Genomic DNA, 18,444 nt, shown 5'->3' on the forward strand with positions numbered 1-18,444 from the left:
CTTCTGGGTCTCAATTAATTATTGTCCAGAGCTACTGTGGCAAACGGCACCATGTAAAATTTAACCTCACTTTTCAAAATGAAAATCAATGAAACTTTAAGCTGCCTTTGTCGTCCGCGTGACAAAATGGACTTTGCCAAGGTTTTGTTTTTCACCAAACGCTCCTTGGAGGCTGGAAGGTGTGTTTTATTTATAATGTCTTTGACAATTAATCAAATCCAACCTTAAAATACGAACTGACATGAAAGGAAAAAGGGAAGGGACAGAACAAAACAAAGAAAAAAGGGACCAGAAAAGAATACATCAAAAAAGCATAACAGAAATCACATAACAATAACAAAGTTGGAAGGGACCTTGGAGGTCATCTAGTCTAACACCCCCCTGCTCAGGCAGGAAACCCTATACCATTTCGGACAAATGGCTGTCCAGTCTCTTCTTAAAACCTCTGACATTTTTCTTTACTGCACAGATAATAACAATGTAGCAGGGGGTTGGACTAGAAGACCTTTAAGTTCCCTTTCAATTCTATTATTGTATGTTCTTTCTAAGTTTGAATAAACAAGCCTAATTTTTAAATATCTTAAACTGCTAATATTCAACATCCTAAAAAAGCAATATCTACCATATAATTTTAATTTAGCACAGAATAAAGTGTCAGAGGCAAATCACCTTATATTTAAGAATAGATTTTGAAGCTTCTTCTTTGATAATTTGATGAAATTTCTAGCCACTGTTTGATTTCTTACAAGATAAGGAAAAAAAATAAATTTTTGACTTCGGGAGTTGAGGATTAGATTGGATTTGACCCAAAAAAATCTTTCATACCATCTGTTGAAACGGATCAAACCCCAGGGGTCTTCAAACTGCACGCTGGCTGAGGAATTCTGGGAGTTGAAGTCCGCAAGTCATGAAGGGGCCATAGTTTCCCCATGCTGGCTGAGGAATTCTGGGAGTTGAAGTTCACAAGTCATAAAAGGGCCAAGTTTGAAGACCCCTGCTTGTGAACTTCAACTCCCAGAATTCCTCAGCCAGGCACATAGTCTGAGGAATTCTGGGAGTTGAAGTCCACAAGTCATGAAGGGGGCGATAGTTCCCCCATACTGGCTGAGGAATTCTGGGAGTTGAAGTCCACAAGTCATAAATGCCTGGCTGAGGAATTCTGGCAGCTGAAGTCGGCAAGTCTTAAAGCTGACAAGGTTGCAGACCCCTGCCCTAATGGCTCCATTCATTTGTGGCTTAATCAGTCTGTGGCCAGTTAAACTTGGTTAGTTTTTAGTCTCTGTGTGTTTTGGAAAGTCGAGTTTTGGGTCAGTTCATTAGTTAGCTGAAAGTTCAATTTGTTGAATTCAGGGCAACACAAAAACCAAGAGAAAACATTGTTAACATTCATTAATCAAGTTAGCATTCATTAACCAAGGTCAGCAGTTCGCACCAGAAGAGCCAGCTGTTTCTGAACTACAAGAAACAATGCTTTATAAGAGGCCAGCCCCAGCACAGGGGGTCCTCGACTTACGACCACAACAGATCCCAAAATTTCCACTCCTAAGCAAGACAGTTGTGAAGCCTGCTTTGCCCCACTTTTACGACCTTTCTCATCGCAGTCGTTCAATGAATCCCCTGCAGTCATTAAGTGAGTAAGATGGTTGTTAAGTGAATCACTGCAGTGGTTAAGTACGGAACACGGTCATAAAGCGAATCTGGCTTCCCCATTGACTTTGTTGTTCAAAAGGTGGCAGAAGGGGATCGCGGGACACCGCAACCGTCGTAAATACATGCCACGGTCGTAAGTATGAAACACAGTCCCAAGTCCCTCTTTTTCAGTGCCGTTGTAACTTCAAACGGTCATTAAACATGAATTCGGTGAAATAAGTTGCCTGGCTGGTCAACCAGCCCTGAAAAATGGATGGTTTTATTCCTCTTTAAGGACGAGGTGGAGAGCGAGACATTCCAGATGGAGTGCATGAAGGACGGTGTGTGGAGCAGCCGGGTGCCGCTTTGCAAAAGTAAGAGGATGGTTTGGGGGGGGGGGTCCTCAACAACTGGGGGAGGGTCCGACGGGGCCTGAGGGCCACTTGACAAGCCCACCCAGGTGGTCTAGGACGATTGGTGCAAAAGGGCGTTGAGCAAATCTCCTTCAGCTGGGAATAATGATAATGATCATAGAGTTGGGAGGGACCTTGGAGGTCTTCTAGTCCAGCCCCCTGCTCAGTCAGGAAAGCCTATACCAAATAATAATAATATTAATAATAATAACAACAACAGCAGCAGCAGCAGAAGAGGTGGAAGGGACTTTGGAGGTCTGGCTGAGGAATTCTGGGAGTTGAAGTCCACGAGTCATGAAGGAGGCCACAGTTCCGCCATGTTGGCTGAGGAATTCTGGGAGTTGAAGTCCGCGAGTCATGAAGGGGCCACAGTTCCCCCAGGCTGGCTCAGGCATTCTGGGAGTTGAAGTCCACAAGTCATGAAGGGGCCATAGTTCCCCCATGCTGACTGAGGAATTCTGGGAGTTGAAATCCACGAGTAATGAAGGGGCCATAGTTCCCCCATGCTGACTGAGGAATTCTGGGAGTTGAAATCCACGAGTCATGAAGGGGCCATAGTTCCCCCATGCTGACTGAGGAATTCTGGGAGTTGAAATCCACGAGTCATGAAGGGGCCATAGTTCCCCATGCTGGCTCAGGAATTCTGGGAGTTGAAGTCCACAAGTCATGAAGGGGCCATAGTTCCCCCATGCTGACTGAGGAATTCTGGGAGTTGAAATCCACGACTCATGAAGGGGCCATAGTTCCTCCATGCTGGCTGAGGAATTCTGGGAGTTGAAGTCCGCAAGTCATGAAGGGGCCATAGTTCCGCCATATTGGCTGAGGAATTCTGGGAGTTGAAGTCCGCAAGTCATGAAGGGGCCACAGTTCCGCCATATTGGCTGAGGAATTCTGGGAGTTGAAGTCCGCAAGTCAGAAAAAGGCCAAGTTTGAAGGCCGCTGCTCCAAGCCAACACAGGTGCACCTGCAAAGTCCCACGAGAGATGCAGCAAGTAATGCGGAGATGGAAAATCTGAGATTTGGGGTGTTTTTCTTCTGGTAATTTTGGGCTGAATCCCTTGCAGCAACCTTCCAAGTTCTGCCTTCCTTTCACGCTGACACTTAACCCGGGAATCCTCCTGGCTGGGGCAGCTGGTGGCGGTTTGCATGATGCATGTTCTGACTGGCTCTCCTCTTTCTCTCCTGCTACCCTTCCTCCCTTCCTTCCTCCTTCTCTCCCTCCTTCCTCCCTCTCTGCCTCCTTCTCTCTCTCTCTCTCTCTCTCTCTCTCCTTCCCTCTCTTCTTTCTTTCTTTCCTCCCTTCCTCCCTCCTTCCCTCCTTCCCTTCCTCTTTCTTTTCTTTCTTCCCTTCTCTCTTTCCCTTCCTCCTTCCTCCCTCTCTCCCCCTTCCTTTATCCCAACCTTCTTTCCTCCCTTTCTTTCTCCTTCCCTCCCGCCTTTTCTTTATCCCTTCCTTTCTTCTTTCCTCCCCTCCCTCCCTTTATCCCATCCTTCCTTTCTTTCTTCCTCTCTCCTTCTCTCCCTCCCTCCCTTTATCTCATCCTTCCCTCCCTCCCTCCCTTCCTCATTCCCCCTTCTCTCCTTCTCTCCCTTTATCCCATCCTTCTTTCCTTCCCTCCCTCCCTCCCTTTATCCCATCCTTCCTTCCTTCCCTTTCTCTCTTCTTCCCTCCCTCCCTTTCTTTATCCTTCCCTTCCTTCCTCTCTCCTTCTCTCCCTCCCTCCCTTTATCCCATCCTTCCTTCCCTCCCTCCCTTCCTCCCTCCCCCTCCCTCTCTCCCTTTATCCCATCCTTCCTTCCTCCCTCCCTTTATCCCAACCTTCTTTCCTTCCTTTCTCTCTCCTTCCCTCCCTCCCTCCCTTTCTTTATCCCTTCCTTCCTTCCCTCCCTCCCTCCCTTTATCCCATCCTTCCTTCCTTGCATCTATCTTTCCCCTTTTGCCTTTCAAACAGTGGCCGAAACCCAGCCCACCGAGAACCGGATCTCGATAAACGAGGACTCGGATCCCGCAGCAGCCTAACCCAGATCCCAGCACAGGAGCCTATGAAGGAAGACGTGGTCCACGTCCCCCCAGCCTCCCTGTGGGGGGAAAACATATTATATTTGCAACAGGGGGGAGCGGGGTCATATGCCCCCTTCTCTCACGATTTCCATAGCAGCCCATATTCCCAGCTGCTGTATTGAGAAGAGGGCTACTTAAACCCCTCCCTCCCCACCTTCCAAGCTCATAACTCCAGGATTCATAAGAGAAAAATCAGCTTCATGGCCTGGACGTAGCATGCAACAAAATCCTTCTTCTCCTTGCGAGGAATTCCCTCCTCGGATGCTGGCCAGGGGTGCATTTCCTATTTTCTTCTCCGTCGCCTCCTTTGCTACACTCCCTCCTTCTAACGCTGGAATGAAAACGGGCTTTGCAAGAACGGGACTAACCGTCTCGGTGATGGCGATGGCTAAACCCCCCTTTTTTTGCCTCTCCCGACTCAGATCGTATTAATCTTTCTCTCCTTCTTGCCCTGCTGATGGGAGACGTCTACTGGGGGGGGGGCCTTTTCTGAATCACGACTTCAGGACACTGAGGAATCTAGAAGCCTGGGAAAAAACAACGGCCCTGCAGAGTGGGAAGCGGGGGGCCCGGATTCGCGCGGAAAAAATAGATTTCTGACTTTTTTTTTTAAATTTACTTATTTATTTCTCGGGCGGCTTCCAAACCTGCAAATCCTAGCATCCCATTCAGAGCATCGGGGAGGGATAAAAATTAACAAACAAACAAAAAAAAAAGGCAAAATGGAGGCTGCCGCCATCTGGATAGGGAGACGGGGCAGCATATGAATTGAATATAAATAAATAAATAACATTTTAAACATACGCAACACGCACACACACACACCTGCACAGAGGCCCCTAGGCAGCTGCGCACGCTGGGGGGAGATTCAAACTCTCCAAAACGGTGGGCATGGGGGTCAGGAGCCCACCCCCACCCCTCTCTCTCCACCCTTCCGGACATCTGTTCCAATTTGGTCAGTGTGGAGCTCAAAGGATGATTTGGGTGCATACGTGGCCTTGCTCCGTCTTGCTCAGGGTCTCCGTCAGGACCACCCCCCTCCCAAAAAAACACGCTGATGTAGATGCATCGAGTAAAATGCAGGAGTAAAATGAACAACATAGGGTCTGCGTCAGTATCTCTTGACTGGGGCAACTTGAAGAGATGTGGAGTTCAGCTCCCAGGAGAGAAAACTTAAAAAAATAAGGGAAGGGAAGGGAAGGAGAGGAAAGGAAAGGAGGGAAGGGAGAGGAAAGGAAAGGAAAGAGGAATGGAAGAGGTAAAGGAGAAGGGGAATGGAAGAGGAAGGAAAGGAAATGGAGAAGGAGAATGGAAGAGGAAAGGAAAGAGGAAGAAGGAAAGGGAGGGAGGGGAGAGGAAAGGAAAAAAGGGATGGGAAGGGGAAGGGAGGGGAGGGGAGAGGAAAGGAAAGGAAAGAAAAACAGAAGGAAGGGAAGGGAGAGGAAAGGAAAACAAGGAAAGGAAAGGAATGAGAAGGGAGGGAAGGGGAAGGAAGGAAGGGGAGGAGAGAGTAAAGGAAGGGAGAGCAGGGGGAAGAAAGGAAAGGTAGGAAGGAATTGGACGAGGAGGAGGGGGAAAAGGGAGGGAGGAGGAGGAGGTGAAAAAGGGAGTGAAGGAGGAAGGATCGAAGGAAGAAGAGGATGGGGAAAAAGAGATGGAAGGAGGAAGGAAAGAAAGAAGGGAGGGGGAGGAGGAAGGAAAGAAAACAAACCAGCTAACCAATCAGTTCTGCTGGCTGGGGAATTCTGGGAATTGGAAGTTCCACCCATCTTCAAGTCAACAAGCTTGAGAAATCCAGGGTTTAGTATGTGGTGTGAACACATCAGTAAAAAACAGAATAGAATAGAATAGAATAGAATAGAATAGAATAGAATAGAATAGGGAATATCTAGGGAATATCATCAGGGCTAGAAGGATTTGTGGAGAGGAGGAGGAGGAGGAGCAGGAAGGACTGAGTGTCCTTGATGCGCTCTGAGCTTGATTGTTTTCTTGCAGACATTTCATGGTCCAACTAGGTAACGTTATCAGTGCTAGAAGGTTGAATGCTAACCCCTTTCTCTTCTCCTCCTCTTTTCTCCTCCTCCCTCCTCCTCCCCCCTTCCTCCTCCTCCTCTTCCTCTCCTCCTCCTCTTCAAACCCCAATCCTTGTAGCACTGATGACGTTACCTAGTTTGGTTTATGAAACGTCTGCAAGAAAACAGCCAAGCTGAGAGAGCACCAAGGACCTCACAATCCTCCTCCTCCACCGCCGCCACCTCCTTCTCCTCCTCCTCCTCCTCCCACATCACTCTCTTCTAGCACTGATGATGTTACCTAGTTGGGTCATGAAATGTCTGCAAGAAAACCGCCAAGCTCAGAGAGCACCAAGAACCCCACGGTCCTTTTCCTCCCCTTTTCCCTCTCCATTCTGCAAACCCCACTCCCTTCCGTCACTGATGATGTTACATAGTTGGGCGACGAAATGTCTGCAAGATAACAACCCAGCTCAGAGAGCACCAGGGACTCTCCATTTCAATCCTGTGCTACTCATATTCTTTATTAGTAAGTGGTTTCAAAGGGCCATCTGGCTCGTGGGCTATGAGAAGCCCCAGTTGGATCAGAAAACTGTAGTAGCTTTCTCCTACTACACATGTGTGGGGTGCATCATAACCCATCTGTCTTCTTTGGCAGTGTGATTCATGCAAAACAGTGTGGAGGGGCCACCCGCTAATGTTTTGATTGTGGAGATCATCCCTGAACAATCTCATCCATCCAGAAATGGGAGCCGTGTCAGTTCTCCCGGGAGGATCTCCTGCTACTCACTGTTGTAGATGGTTGGTGGGGGCTGCTGGGGGCCTGAGACACTTGGGTGTCGTGTTCATCCACAAACAGGTTCAGGAGATGTGTGGAAAAGCTGGAGAATGGAATAGAATAGGATAGAATAGAATAGAATAGAATAGAATAGGATAGAATAGAATAGAATAGAATAGAATAGAATAGAATAGAATATATGGAATGGAGTAGAGTAGAGTAGAATAGAATAGAATCTGGAAGGGATCTTGGAGGTCTTCTAGTCCAACCCCCTGCTCAAGCAGGAGAACCTGTATACCATTTCAGACAAGTGACTGTCCAACCTCTTCTTAAAAACCTCCAGTGATGGAGCGCCCACGATTTCTGGTGGCAAGTTGTTCCACTAGTTAATTGTCCTCACTGTCAGGAAGTTGATAAGGTAGTCGACTTATAACCATTTGTTAGTAATAATAAGTAGTAATAATAATAATAATAAAGTTGGAAGGGACCTTGGAGGTCATCTAGTCCAACCCCCTGCTCAGGCAGGAAACCCTATACCATTTCGGACAAATGGCTGTCCAGTCTCTTCTTAAAAACTTCCAGTGTTGGAGCATTCACCGCTTCTGGAGGCAGGTTGTTCCACTGGTTAATTGTTCTAACTGTCAGGAAGTTTCTCCTTAGTTCTAGGTTGCTTCTCTCCTTGATGAGTTTCCATCCGTTGCTTCTTGTCCTGCCTTCAGGCGCTTTGGAGAATAGCTTGACTCCCTCTTCTTTGGGGCAGCCCCTGAGAGATTGGAAGGCTGCTATCATGTCCCCCCTCGTCCTTCTCTTCATTAAACTGGACATCCCCAATTCCAGCCACCGTTCCTTATATAGTGACTGAAGTTACTACAGCCCGGAAAAAAAGGTGACTTCTGACCGTTTTTCACACCTGCAACCGTTGCAGCATCCCCAGGGTCACGTGATCAAAATTCACACGCCTGGCAACGGGCTCCTATTTATGATGGTCGCAGCATCCCTGGGGGGGGGTCACGTGACCCCCTTTTGCGACCTTCTAACAAGCAAAGTCCGTAGGGGGGAAGCCGGATTCACTTAACAACTGTGTGACTAAGTTAACAACTGCAGTGATTTTTTTTCACCAACCGTGGGAAGAAAGGTTGTAAAACGGAGCCAAATTAACCTAGCGACAGAAAGTTTTGGGCTCAGTTGTGGGCGTAAGTCGAGGACTCCCTGTATGCTAATTGCTGGCAGGGGAATTCTGGGAGTTGAAGTCCAGGCGCGTTAAATTTGCCAAGACGGAGAAACGTAGCTTAACGCAGGGCTTTTCAACCAGGGGTACGGGTACCACCTGTGGTCCATTGGCACCTGGCAGGTGGTACGCGACCATTCTAGAAAAGTGGTAGCAGGGGAGGGGAATGAGCTGAACCGGTGGAAGCACCGCACAAGCCTGAGCGAGAGACGGCTGGAGCTGCAGGGCTGTCAGGGCTCAGCGGAAGCGCCAGGATCAGTGCCGCTTTCCAGCTGATCGGCGCTTCTTCGGGGCTGTCAGGGCTCAGTGGAAGCGCCAGGATCAGCGCCAGGCTCCAGCTGGAGCTCAGCACTGATCCTGGTGCTTCTGCTGAGCCCAGAAGAAGCGCCGATCAGCTGAAATGTTGCAGCCTCTCCAGGGTCTTGTGATTTACATTCAGATGCTTGGCAACTGATTAGTACTTACGACGGTCACAGTGTCCCAGGGTCATGGGAAGGGACCAAAACCTGCTGCAACCACCCAGCAGATGGGGGAGAATAAAAACCAAACACCCTTCAACCCACCCCCTCTGCCAATCCTCGACAGAAATGCTCACAACAATGAAAACCTCGGACAGGAGGAAGAGCGCGGCCGGGCAGGCAGGCAGGTGTGTTGCTCGGCTGTGGCTTGGGGGGCACTTTTTTCAGTGCCGTTGTAACTTTGAACAGTCACTAAGCGAACTGTTGTAAGTCGAGGACTACCTGTACTTTATCACTTTTTCCCTTTTTTTTTTTTTTTTGGTCATCAAGTTTTTGACATCTTGCTAGGCGACTGGTGGTCCTCGGATGTTGGCATATCCTAAAAGTGGGACAAGGGGTGAAAAGGTTGAAAAGCCCTGGCTTATTCTATATCCTATTGCTTATTCTATTCTATGATTTGCTGAGTTTAGAATTCAAGCTATTGTGTTAACCCAGTAACTGGATACTGGAGGAGTGGAGGAGATTTCAGCTTTGCTGTGGGGAACACGTGTGTGTCTATACATGTTTGTGTGTGTGTGTGTGTGTGTGTGTGTTTATAGATTTACACCATTTGATTTTGTTGTATTTCCGTTCACATACACCCCATTGCCGTGTTGAAATTTAGTCTGCCAAAATCTCACAAGAATCCACATTAATTCGACCCTTTTTTTTTTCCCCCAAAGCAGCCTGGCAAAGCTTGTGAGAGCATGCCAAAAATAACAATAATTAAAAAATAAAGAACATTGACCAACTTCGTTAACATCCAACTGGGATCTTCCAGGCCAGGAAATGAGTGGAGACCTTTGAACTGACAAATTCATGCCTTATCTTTTCTTTCCTGTTAACAAACTGTCTTGCTCGTCTTTTAAACATAAACCCCTGAGAACAACAAACAATGATTAGGCAGTGCCAGGAAAAGCTGGACAGGGGATCCTGAATTTCAAGGAAATCCTTTGAGAAGGATGGAGATGACCACCCAGGTCGCCTTGAGAAATTGGAAAGAGACTTTGAAGGAGAGAGAACAATAAGAGAGAGAGAGAGAGAGAGAGAGAGAGAGAGGAGGGAATGAGAGAGAATGAGAAAGACAGAAGGATAGTGAAAGAGAGAAGGAGAGGAAGAGGGAAGGAGAGAATAAAAGAATGAGAGAGAAAAACAGAATGAGAGAGGAGAGAGGGAAGGAGAGAATGAGAAAGTCAGAGAAGGAGAGAGAGTGAGAGAAAGAATGAGAAAAAGACAGAGAGAATGAGAAAGACAGAAGGATAGTGAAAGAGAGAAGGAGAGAAAGAGGGAAGGAGAGAATAAAATAATGAGAGAAAGACAGAATGAGAAAGGAGAGAGAATGAGAAAGACAGAGAGTAAGAGAAAGAGAAAGACAGAATGAGAAAGACAAAGGAGAGAAAGTGAAAGAGAAGGAGAGAGAATAAAAAAGAATGAGAGAGAAAGACAGAATGAGAGAGAGGAGAGAGGGAAGGAGAGAGAATGAAAGACAGAAGGAGAGAGAGTGAGAAGGAGAGAAAGTGAAAGAGAAGGAAAGAAATAGAGGGAAGGAGAGGGAATAAAAGACAGAATGGGAGAGAAAGAGAATGAGAGAGAGGATAGGAGAGAATGAAAGAGAAAGACAGAGGAAAGAAAGAGGGAAGGAGAGAATGAGAGAAAGACAGAGAAAGACAGAAGAGAGAAGGAAGAAGAAAGAAAGAGGGAACGAGAGGAGAGAGAGAATAGAGAGAGAGGGAAGGAGAAAGAGAAAGAGAGAGAGAATGAGAGAGGGAGGGAGGGAGGGAGAGAAAGAGAGGTGGTGATTATGGGAAGAGAGGAAAAATACACATAAATTGCCACACAAGTCGTTCACCTTTGGACTGGACTTCCCGCCCAGGGCTTGGACAAGCGGCCGTGGAGAAAACATTGCCTGGAAGTGGTGACAGATAATTCTCGACTTACAACAGTTCATTTAGGGACCGTTCCAAGTTACAACGGCACTGAAAAAAGCGACTTATGACCGTTTTCCACACATACGATCATTGCAGCCTTCACCGTGGACACGTGATCAAAATTCAGACGCTTGGCAACTGACTCCTATTTGTGACGGTCGCACAAGCGTCCCCCGGGGGGTCACGCGATCCCCTTTCGCGACCGTCTGATGAGCCGAGTCCATGGGGGAAGCCGCCTTCCCTTAACACCCCTGTTTCTCACTTAACCACTGCAGGGATTCACTTAACAACCGCAGGGGAAAAGGTCGTAAAACGGGGCGAATCTCACTTAAACACTGTCTCACTTAGCAACAGAAATTTTGGTCTTGGTTCTAGTCCTAAAGTGGAGGACCTTCTGCATTCCTTTAGGCCGCATAATTTATTAATTCTGAATTTTAATCGATGGGCACCAAAGTCTGCTTGACTCTGGGAGACATACAAAACTAGAGGAAAGATCAAAACATGACAATAAAAAGCAGTGTTGTATAAGTCATGCTTAATTTTTACAAATTCTTGGGAGGGGCTCCATTGCGGTCATAACATGAGGACTACATTTGACCTCGAAAAAAACTGTCCGTTTCTTTCAGCGAGTTCTCTGCAGCAACTGTAAAAAGATCCATCTACAGGCAGTCCTCGACTTAATGACCACAAACGATCCCCAAATTTCGAGACATTTGGACATGAGTTTTGCCCCATTTTACAACATTTCTTCCCCACCGTTGTTAAATGAATCGCTGCAGTTTTATGTTAGTAACCTGGCCAAGCACTGACTTTGCTTGGCAGAGGGTCGCCCAAGGGGAGGATCACGTGACCCAACCAGGATGTTGCGACCGTCATAAATATGAGTCTGTTGCCAAGCATGTGGATTTGGATCACGTGACCACAGAGAATGCTGCAATGGTGGGATTCAGCCGGTTCGCACCCGTTCGGCAGAACCGGTAGCTAAATTTTGCTGAGTTCGGAGAACCGGCTGAATGCACACCGCTTCCGGAAGTCCGTTCTAGGCCTCGGAGGCCAGAAGGAGGCTTCCCACACCTAGAATGGCCCACTGGAAGTGCGTGGATGCCACTTCCGGAAGTCCGATCTAGGCCTTGGAGGCCAAGAGGAGGCCTCCCAGGCCTAGAACGGCTCACTGGAAGTGCATGGATGTCACTTCCGGAAGTCCGTTCTAGGCCTCAGAGGCCTGGAGGAGGCCTCCCAGGCATAGAATGGCCCCCTGGAAGTGCGTGGATGCCACTTCCAGAAGTCCGATCTAGGCCTCGGAGGCCTGGAGGAGGGCTCCCAGGCCTAGAAAGGCCCACCGGAAGTGTGTGGATGCCACTTTCAGATGTCTATTCTAGGCCTCAGAGGCCTGGAGGACGCCTCCCAGGCCTAGAATGGCCCACCAGAAGTGCGTGAATGGCACTTCCGGAAGTCCGTTCTAGGCCTCGGAGGCCAGAAGGAGGCTTCCCACACCTAGAATGGCCCGCTGGAAGTGCGTGGATGCCACTTCCGGAAGTCCGATCTAGGCCTTGGAGGCCAAGAGGAGGCCTCCCAGGCCTAGAACGGCTCACTGGAAGTGCATGGATGCCACTTCCGGAAGTCTGTTCTAGGCCTCGGAGGCCAGGAGGACGTCTCCCAGACCTAGAATGGCCCACCGGAAGTGCGTGGATGCCACTTCTGGAAGTCTGATCTAAGCCTCGGAGGCCTGGAGAAGGCCTCCCAGGCCTAGAATGGGCCACCGGAAGGGCATGGATGCCACTTTCAGAAGTCCGTTCTAGGCCTCAGAGGCCCAGGCCTGCATCCAATAAGGGAACCAGTTGTACGGTTGTATTTGAATCCCACCACTGGTCGTAAGTGGGAAAAACGGTCATAAGTCACTTTTTTCAGGGCTGTTGTCACTTGGGACGGTCACTAAATCAGCTGTTGTAACTTGAGGACCAGCTTTATTGAATTACAGGCCCCAAATGATCTTTGCATCTGCTCTCTCAGCACATAGACAGATCGATATGAGACCTTTAATTTATTCACTGAATTCATCTATTTTCATGCCTTCTCACTGCATGCTAAAACAGCCTAATAATACCTTGTTCGTCATTTGCCAGAATTCCTATGATTCATTGTTTGAAGGAGACAAATCATGGCTACCAAACAGCAAGGAAAAAAAAGGTTAATAAAATCTCAGGGGCATTTTGCAGGATGGTCTGAAGCTTTGCTTCAAAGAGAGAAACAACCTGGAATTAAGGAGAAACTTCCTGACAGTGAGAACGATTAACCAGTGGAACAGCTTGCCACCAGAAGTGGTGGGTGCTCTAACACTGGAGGTTTTTAAGAAGAAACTGGACAGACATTTGTCTGAGATGGTATAGGTTCTCCTGTTTGAGCAGGGGGTTGGGCTAGATGACCTTCAAGGTCCTTTCCAGCTTCTATTCTATTCTATTCCTATATTCCATTTCATTCTATTTCTATATTCTATTCTATTCTATTCTATTCTATTCTATTCTATTCCTATATTCCATTTCATTCTATTTCTATATTCTATTCTATTCTATTCTATTCTATTCTATTCCTATATTCCATTTCATTCTATTTCTATATTCTATTCTATTCTATTCCTATATTCTATTCTATTCCTTTCTATTCTATTCTATTCTATTCTATTCCTATATTCCATTTCATTCTATTTCTATATTCTATTCTATCCTATTCTATTCTATTCCTGTTCTGTTCTATTCTATAATATTCCTTATTCTATTCTATTCTATTCTATTCCTATATTCTATTCTATTCCCTTTTCTATTCTATTCTATTCTATTCTATTCTATTCTATTCTATTCTATTCTTATATTCCATTTCATTCTATTCTATTCTATTCTATTCTATTCTATTCTATTCTATTCTATTCTATTCCTGTTCTGTTCCGTTCTATTCTATTCCTTTTTCTATTCTATTCTATTCTATTCTATTCTATTCTATTCCTATATTCCATTTCATTCTATTTTTATATTCTATTCTATTCTATTCCTATATTCCATTTCATTCTATTTCTATATTCTATTCTATTCTATTCCTATATTCTATTCTATTCCTTTCTATTCTATTCTATTCTATTCTATTCTATTCTATTCCTATATTCCATTTCATTCTATTTCTATATTCTATTCTATCCTATTCTATTCTATTCCTGTTCTGTTCTATTCTATAATATTCCTTATTCTATTCTATTCTATTCTATTCTATTCTATTCTATTCTATTCTATTCCTGTTCTGTTCTATTCTATTCTATTCTATTCCCTTTTCTATTCTATTCTATTCTATTCTATTCTATTCTATTCTATTCTATTCTATTCCTATATTCCATTTCATTCTATTCTATTCTATTCTATTCTATTCTATTCCTGTTCTAGTTCCGTTCTATTCTATTCCTTTTTCTATTCTATTCTATTCTATTCTATTCTATTCTATTCTATTCTATTCTATTCTGTATTTGCTATTCTGTTCTTTTCTATTCTGTTCTAAGATGTTCTACAAGCCAAGATGGATCCCAAAGAAAAGGGTGAGATGAGGGTGATAAAGGAGCTGTTTTCAGAAGTAACCCTCTTCCCTCTGTTTCCCTTTCCAGTTGCAGACTGCAAAGTCCCCCGGGAAATCTCGCACGGCTTCGTCGCCTTCTCCACCCCACAGAACCTGACCACGTACCAGTCGGAGATCCGGTATTTCTGCCAAGAGCCATTCTACCAAATGGTGCCCAATGTCACAGGTACGCCTCTACCTGGGGGCCTCTGGAGAACACCTTGCTCGTATGTCCCCAACCCTCTTTATCATGCGGATGCATTCAGACAACCCATCCGATTTTGTCTAGCGCTAGCCTATACCCTGCGAGGTCTTTCATGGCTTGGCCTGTTGAGTTAGCCCAGCCCTTTGGGTTGGCTTCTGGTTGTAGTTGTTATACAAACCCCCCAAAACAGGATTAGGTGAAGATCCAGGTTAAGGGTGTTTTGTGAATGCAAGCGCGGTCACAGAACAGGGCCAAGATATAGAGGGCCGGACCGAGGAAGAATGTCTGATCCAAGATGGTCCATCCTCGGTGTCGGGAAAACAATTTGGGGTTCCAGCTGGAGCCGGGGTTGCGCTAGAACAGTGGTTCTCAACCTGTGGGTCGGGACCCCATATGGGGTCGAACGACCATATCACGGGGGTCGCCAAACAAAGCTGTCCACCATTTTTTCCCCCTTTTCTTTGGCCACGTCCCTGGCACCTGGTGATGTATAAGTGGTTGGGGGTCACCACAACATGGGGAACTGTATTATGGGGTCGCGGCATTAGAAAGGTTGAGAACCACTGCGCTAGAATGAATAAAAATGAGATCCAGACCGCTGCGAGGAAAAAAGAAATATTTATTCCTAAAAGCAAAACCGTTGCCTTTAGAGGCAGCTACAGAGAAATGGGGTATAGCAGTAGTGTTTTATAAAGGGAGCTAGTCCAGGGCGTGGAAGTGTCTGCGTGCTGATTCTAGGATGACGAGGGGCATGTGTATGTGCACGTATATGTGTAGGTGTGTTGATTCTTGTGAACATGCAGTTCCTCTGGGAGACCTAATTTAATTAACTCCGCTTGTGTTTGTAGACCTTCTCCTTTGATATGTGGATTAGGTCCAAGTCACTTATGGGGGGGAGGGTTGAAGCAATTTGCTCATTTTAGTTGATTAACTTAGTTTCGGCTTGATGGCCAATTATCTAGCGGAGACACTGATTCTCAGTCCCTTGTGGATCCCATTAATATTTTAAAGCAGTGGTTCTCAACCTGTGGGTTGGGACCCCATTTGGGGTCGAACGACCATTTCACGGGGGTCGCCAAACAAGGCTGTCCGCCATTTTTTCCCCCTTTTCTTTGGCCATGCCCCTGGCACCCGATGATGTATAAGTGGTTGAGGGTCACCACAACATGGGGAACTGTATTATGGGGTCGCGGCATTAGAAAGGTTGAGAACCACTGTTTTAAAGGAAGGTGGAAACGGTCTAAAGAATAAAATATATTGGGATATATATTTTATCTACGCAATTCTGTAAGGAGAGGTGTCGGCCTTGGACGTCACCCCCATAACCAGTTTTCCATGTTTTGCTTTTCGGCAGGGATCTTCACCTGCGACGCGAAAGGCGTTTGGAGAAGCAGTGAGCTGGGGAGCCGTTTGCCTTCCTGCCAGCCAGGTACCCCAATTGCTCTCAGCACATACACACACACACGCACACACGCACGCACGCACACAGAGCACTGCCTCCTTTCTTTCAGGCCAAAATTGTGACCGTCTCCTGCAAAGCTTCCTGCATCCGCAACCATCAGCGAGGTCAAAATAGACATCTTGAGGGTGGTGCCATCGGTTTTCAGACGAGACAAGCCAGCTATTAACTGGGTTTTCTTCCCGGAGAGGACAAGGCAGAGCTGAGGGGGTGGCAAGCTGGCTACTAACTGGGTTTTCTTGCTGGGGAGACCGAAAGCGTGGCGTTGTCAGACGGAAGCTGCAAAACTAAACTTTGACACGACCTGTTTTAGCTGCTGCCTTCACACGACGTGTTCAGTTGGGACGCATGGTTCCGTTCATCGCACTGGAGCTTGTAGTAGAGACTTAGCATTGCCCACTGAAATTGCTGCAACCTGTTGTAGGCTTTGGACTTTGCTTTCGCAGGACCAAATTCACAGGGTTTGCCCTGGTTTGAAGCACCAAGGAGTTCTCCAACATGTGCAAAGTGGGTGTGCAAAGGGAAGCGACGTGTTGGTGTTCGATTTATCCTGGCTGCGGCCTTCATTAGTACAGCTGTGCGTTTGTGTTATTTTTTCCATCACAATTCAGCCTGGATGGTGTCACCCCGTTTTTGTGCCACGGAAGAACTGACCTGCTGGCGAATCCAGCAACTGCAGAATCACAGATTTGGAAGGGACCTTTGAGATCTTCTAGTCCAACCCCTTGCTCATGCAGGAGATCCCCCCCCTAGACCATTTCAATCAATCAATCAGAATAAGAGCTGAAAGGGACCTTGGAGATCTTCTAGTCCAACCCCCTGCTCAAGCAGGAGACTTGATGCCATTCTGGATAAACGGTGGTCCAATTTCTTCTTTAAAACCTCCAGTGTTGGAGCACTTGCCACAACTTCTGGTGGCAAGCTGTTCCACTGGTTAATTGTCCCCAATCTTGGGAAGTTTCTCCTGAATTCCAGGTTGTTTTCTCTCCTTGATTAGTTTCCATCCGTGGTTTCTTGTCCTGCCTTCAGGTGCTTTGGAGAAGAGGTGGACCCCCCCCCTTCTTTATGGCAGCCCTTCAAATACTGGAACGCTGCTATCATGTCACCCCTGGTCCTTCTTTTCATTAAAATAGACTGACCCAATTCCTGCCACTGTTCTTCATATTTTAACCTTGGTAATCCTGGGGAGCCGAACCGAAAGTGGTGGGCAAGCGACACCTCTACAGCTTTACTTGTTCTGTTGTGTTGCCAGTGATCCTCAGTCAGCTCCAAAGAGCGAGCAGGGTGTTGTCCTAGCTAGACAGACCGATGTTGCTGTTTCCCCACCGTAGGCATGTGCAGCCATGCGCCCTCACATCCCACCAAGGTATTTGAGATCCGCAAATAAGCAATGATGGATCCTGCCACGTGCAAGGTCTCCATCATTGCTGGTAGATCATGCCATGGGCAAAAATCTTTGGATGAAATGGAAATTTGTAGATTTCACTCTTAAGATCCATGCCAGTGAACAGACCCCACAAGGATTTATTGATATAGGGCAGGGATCTGTCTGTCTGTCTGTCTGTCTGTCTGTCTGTCTGTCTCTCTCTCTATCATCTATATTTATCATCTTTCTATCATCTATATCTATATCTATCTGTCATCTATCTATCATCTACCTATCTCTATATCTATCTATCATCTACCTATCTCTATATCTATCTATCATCTATCTGTCTATCATCTATTTCCATCTATCTATTTATCTCTATATCTATCTCTGTCTATTTGTCTATATCTATCTATGTATATCATCTATCTATCTCTATTTATTATCTGTCTATCGTCTATCTCTATATGTATCCATCCATGTATCTATCTATCTCTATCTATTTATCATTGATCTATCTCTATATCTGTCATCTATCTATCTGTCTATCTATATTTATCATCTATCTATATTTATCATCTATTTATCTATATCTATATCTATCTATCATCTATCTATTTATCATCTATCATCTTTCTATCTCTATTTAACATCTATCATATCTATCATCTATCTTATATTATCTATCTATCTATCTATCACCTTTCATCTATATCTATCTATCACAGTGGTTCTCAACCTGTGGGTCGGGACCCATTTGGGGTCGAACAAACAATGCAGTCCGCCATTTTTCCCCCCTTTTCCTTAGCTGTGCTACTCCCTTTTATTCCATTGGCTTTTGAAAGCCAATAGAATAGACCCTCTTGAATAGAGTCTACTTCTATTGGCTTTCAAAAGCCAATAGGAATTGTCGAGGCTGTGTCTGCCCTGCTGAGCCCGCCAAAAGTCCCATTCTGCAAACGGTGCTGCACCAGTTGAGTAGTCCTTGACTTACAACCGGTTGAGTAGTCCTCGACTTACGACCGGTTGGGGGTCGCGGCATTAAAAAGGTTGAGAACCACTGATCTATCATCTATCTATCTCTATATCCATGTATCTATCTATCTATCTATCTATCTATCTATCTATCTATCTATCTATCCATCTATCTATCTATCTATATTTTATAAATAAAGGGTGCACTTCAAAAGTAGAAGCAGACATTTTCCCATGGATGATCAAAAACCTCCAGATGGCATCTATGATGGTATGATCAAATCTGGATGCTTTTAAC

The 18,444-nt window shown here is 46.0% G+C and overlaps 1 protein-coding gene across 3 annotated transcripts in view; it reads left to right on the top strand.

The window, feature by feature from the left end:
- The window catches only part of MASP1 (mannan binding lectin serine peptidase 1), a 78,677-nt gene that overhangs the window by 42,177 nt on the left and 18,056 nt on the right, over positions 1-18,444 (top strand). For 2 of the 3 annotated variants that reach the window (XM_039318942.1, XM_039318943.1), the window contains exons 8-10: positions 1,925-2,003; positions 14,188-14,325; positions 15,698-15,772. In XM_039318942.1, the coding sequence (XP_039174876.1) occupies positions 1,925-2,003; positions 14,188-14,325; positions 15,698-15,772 (292 nt within the window). Of the gene's footprint in view, positions 1-1,924; positions 2,004-3,994; positions 5,359-14,187; positions 14,326-15,697; positions 15,773-18,444 lie in introns of those variants that run through there. The other variant, XM_039318944.1, reaches the window with a different exon arrangement.

This window comes from Crotalus tigris, unplaced genomic scaffold, assembly GCF_016545835.1.
Source record: "Crotalus tigris isolate CLP2741 ecotype Arizona unplaced genomic scaffold, ASM1654583v1 scf7180000021707.115196, whole genome shotgun sequence".
NCBI classification, from domain to species: Eukaryota; Metazoa; Chordata; class Lepidosauria; order Squamata; family Viperidae; genus Crotalus; species Crotalus tigris.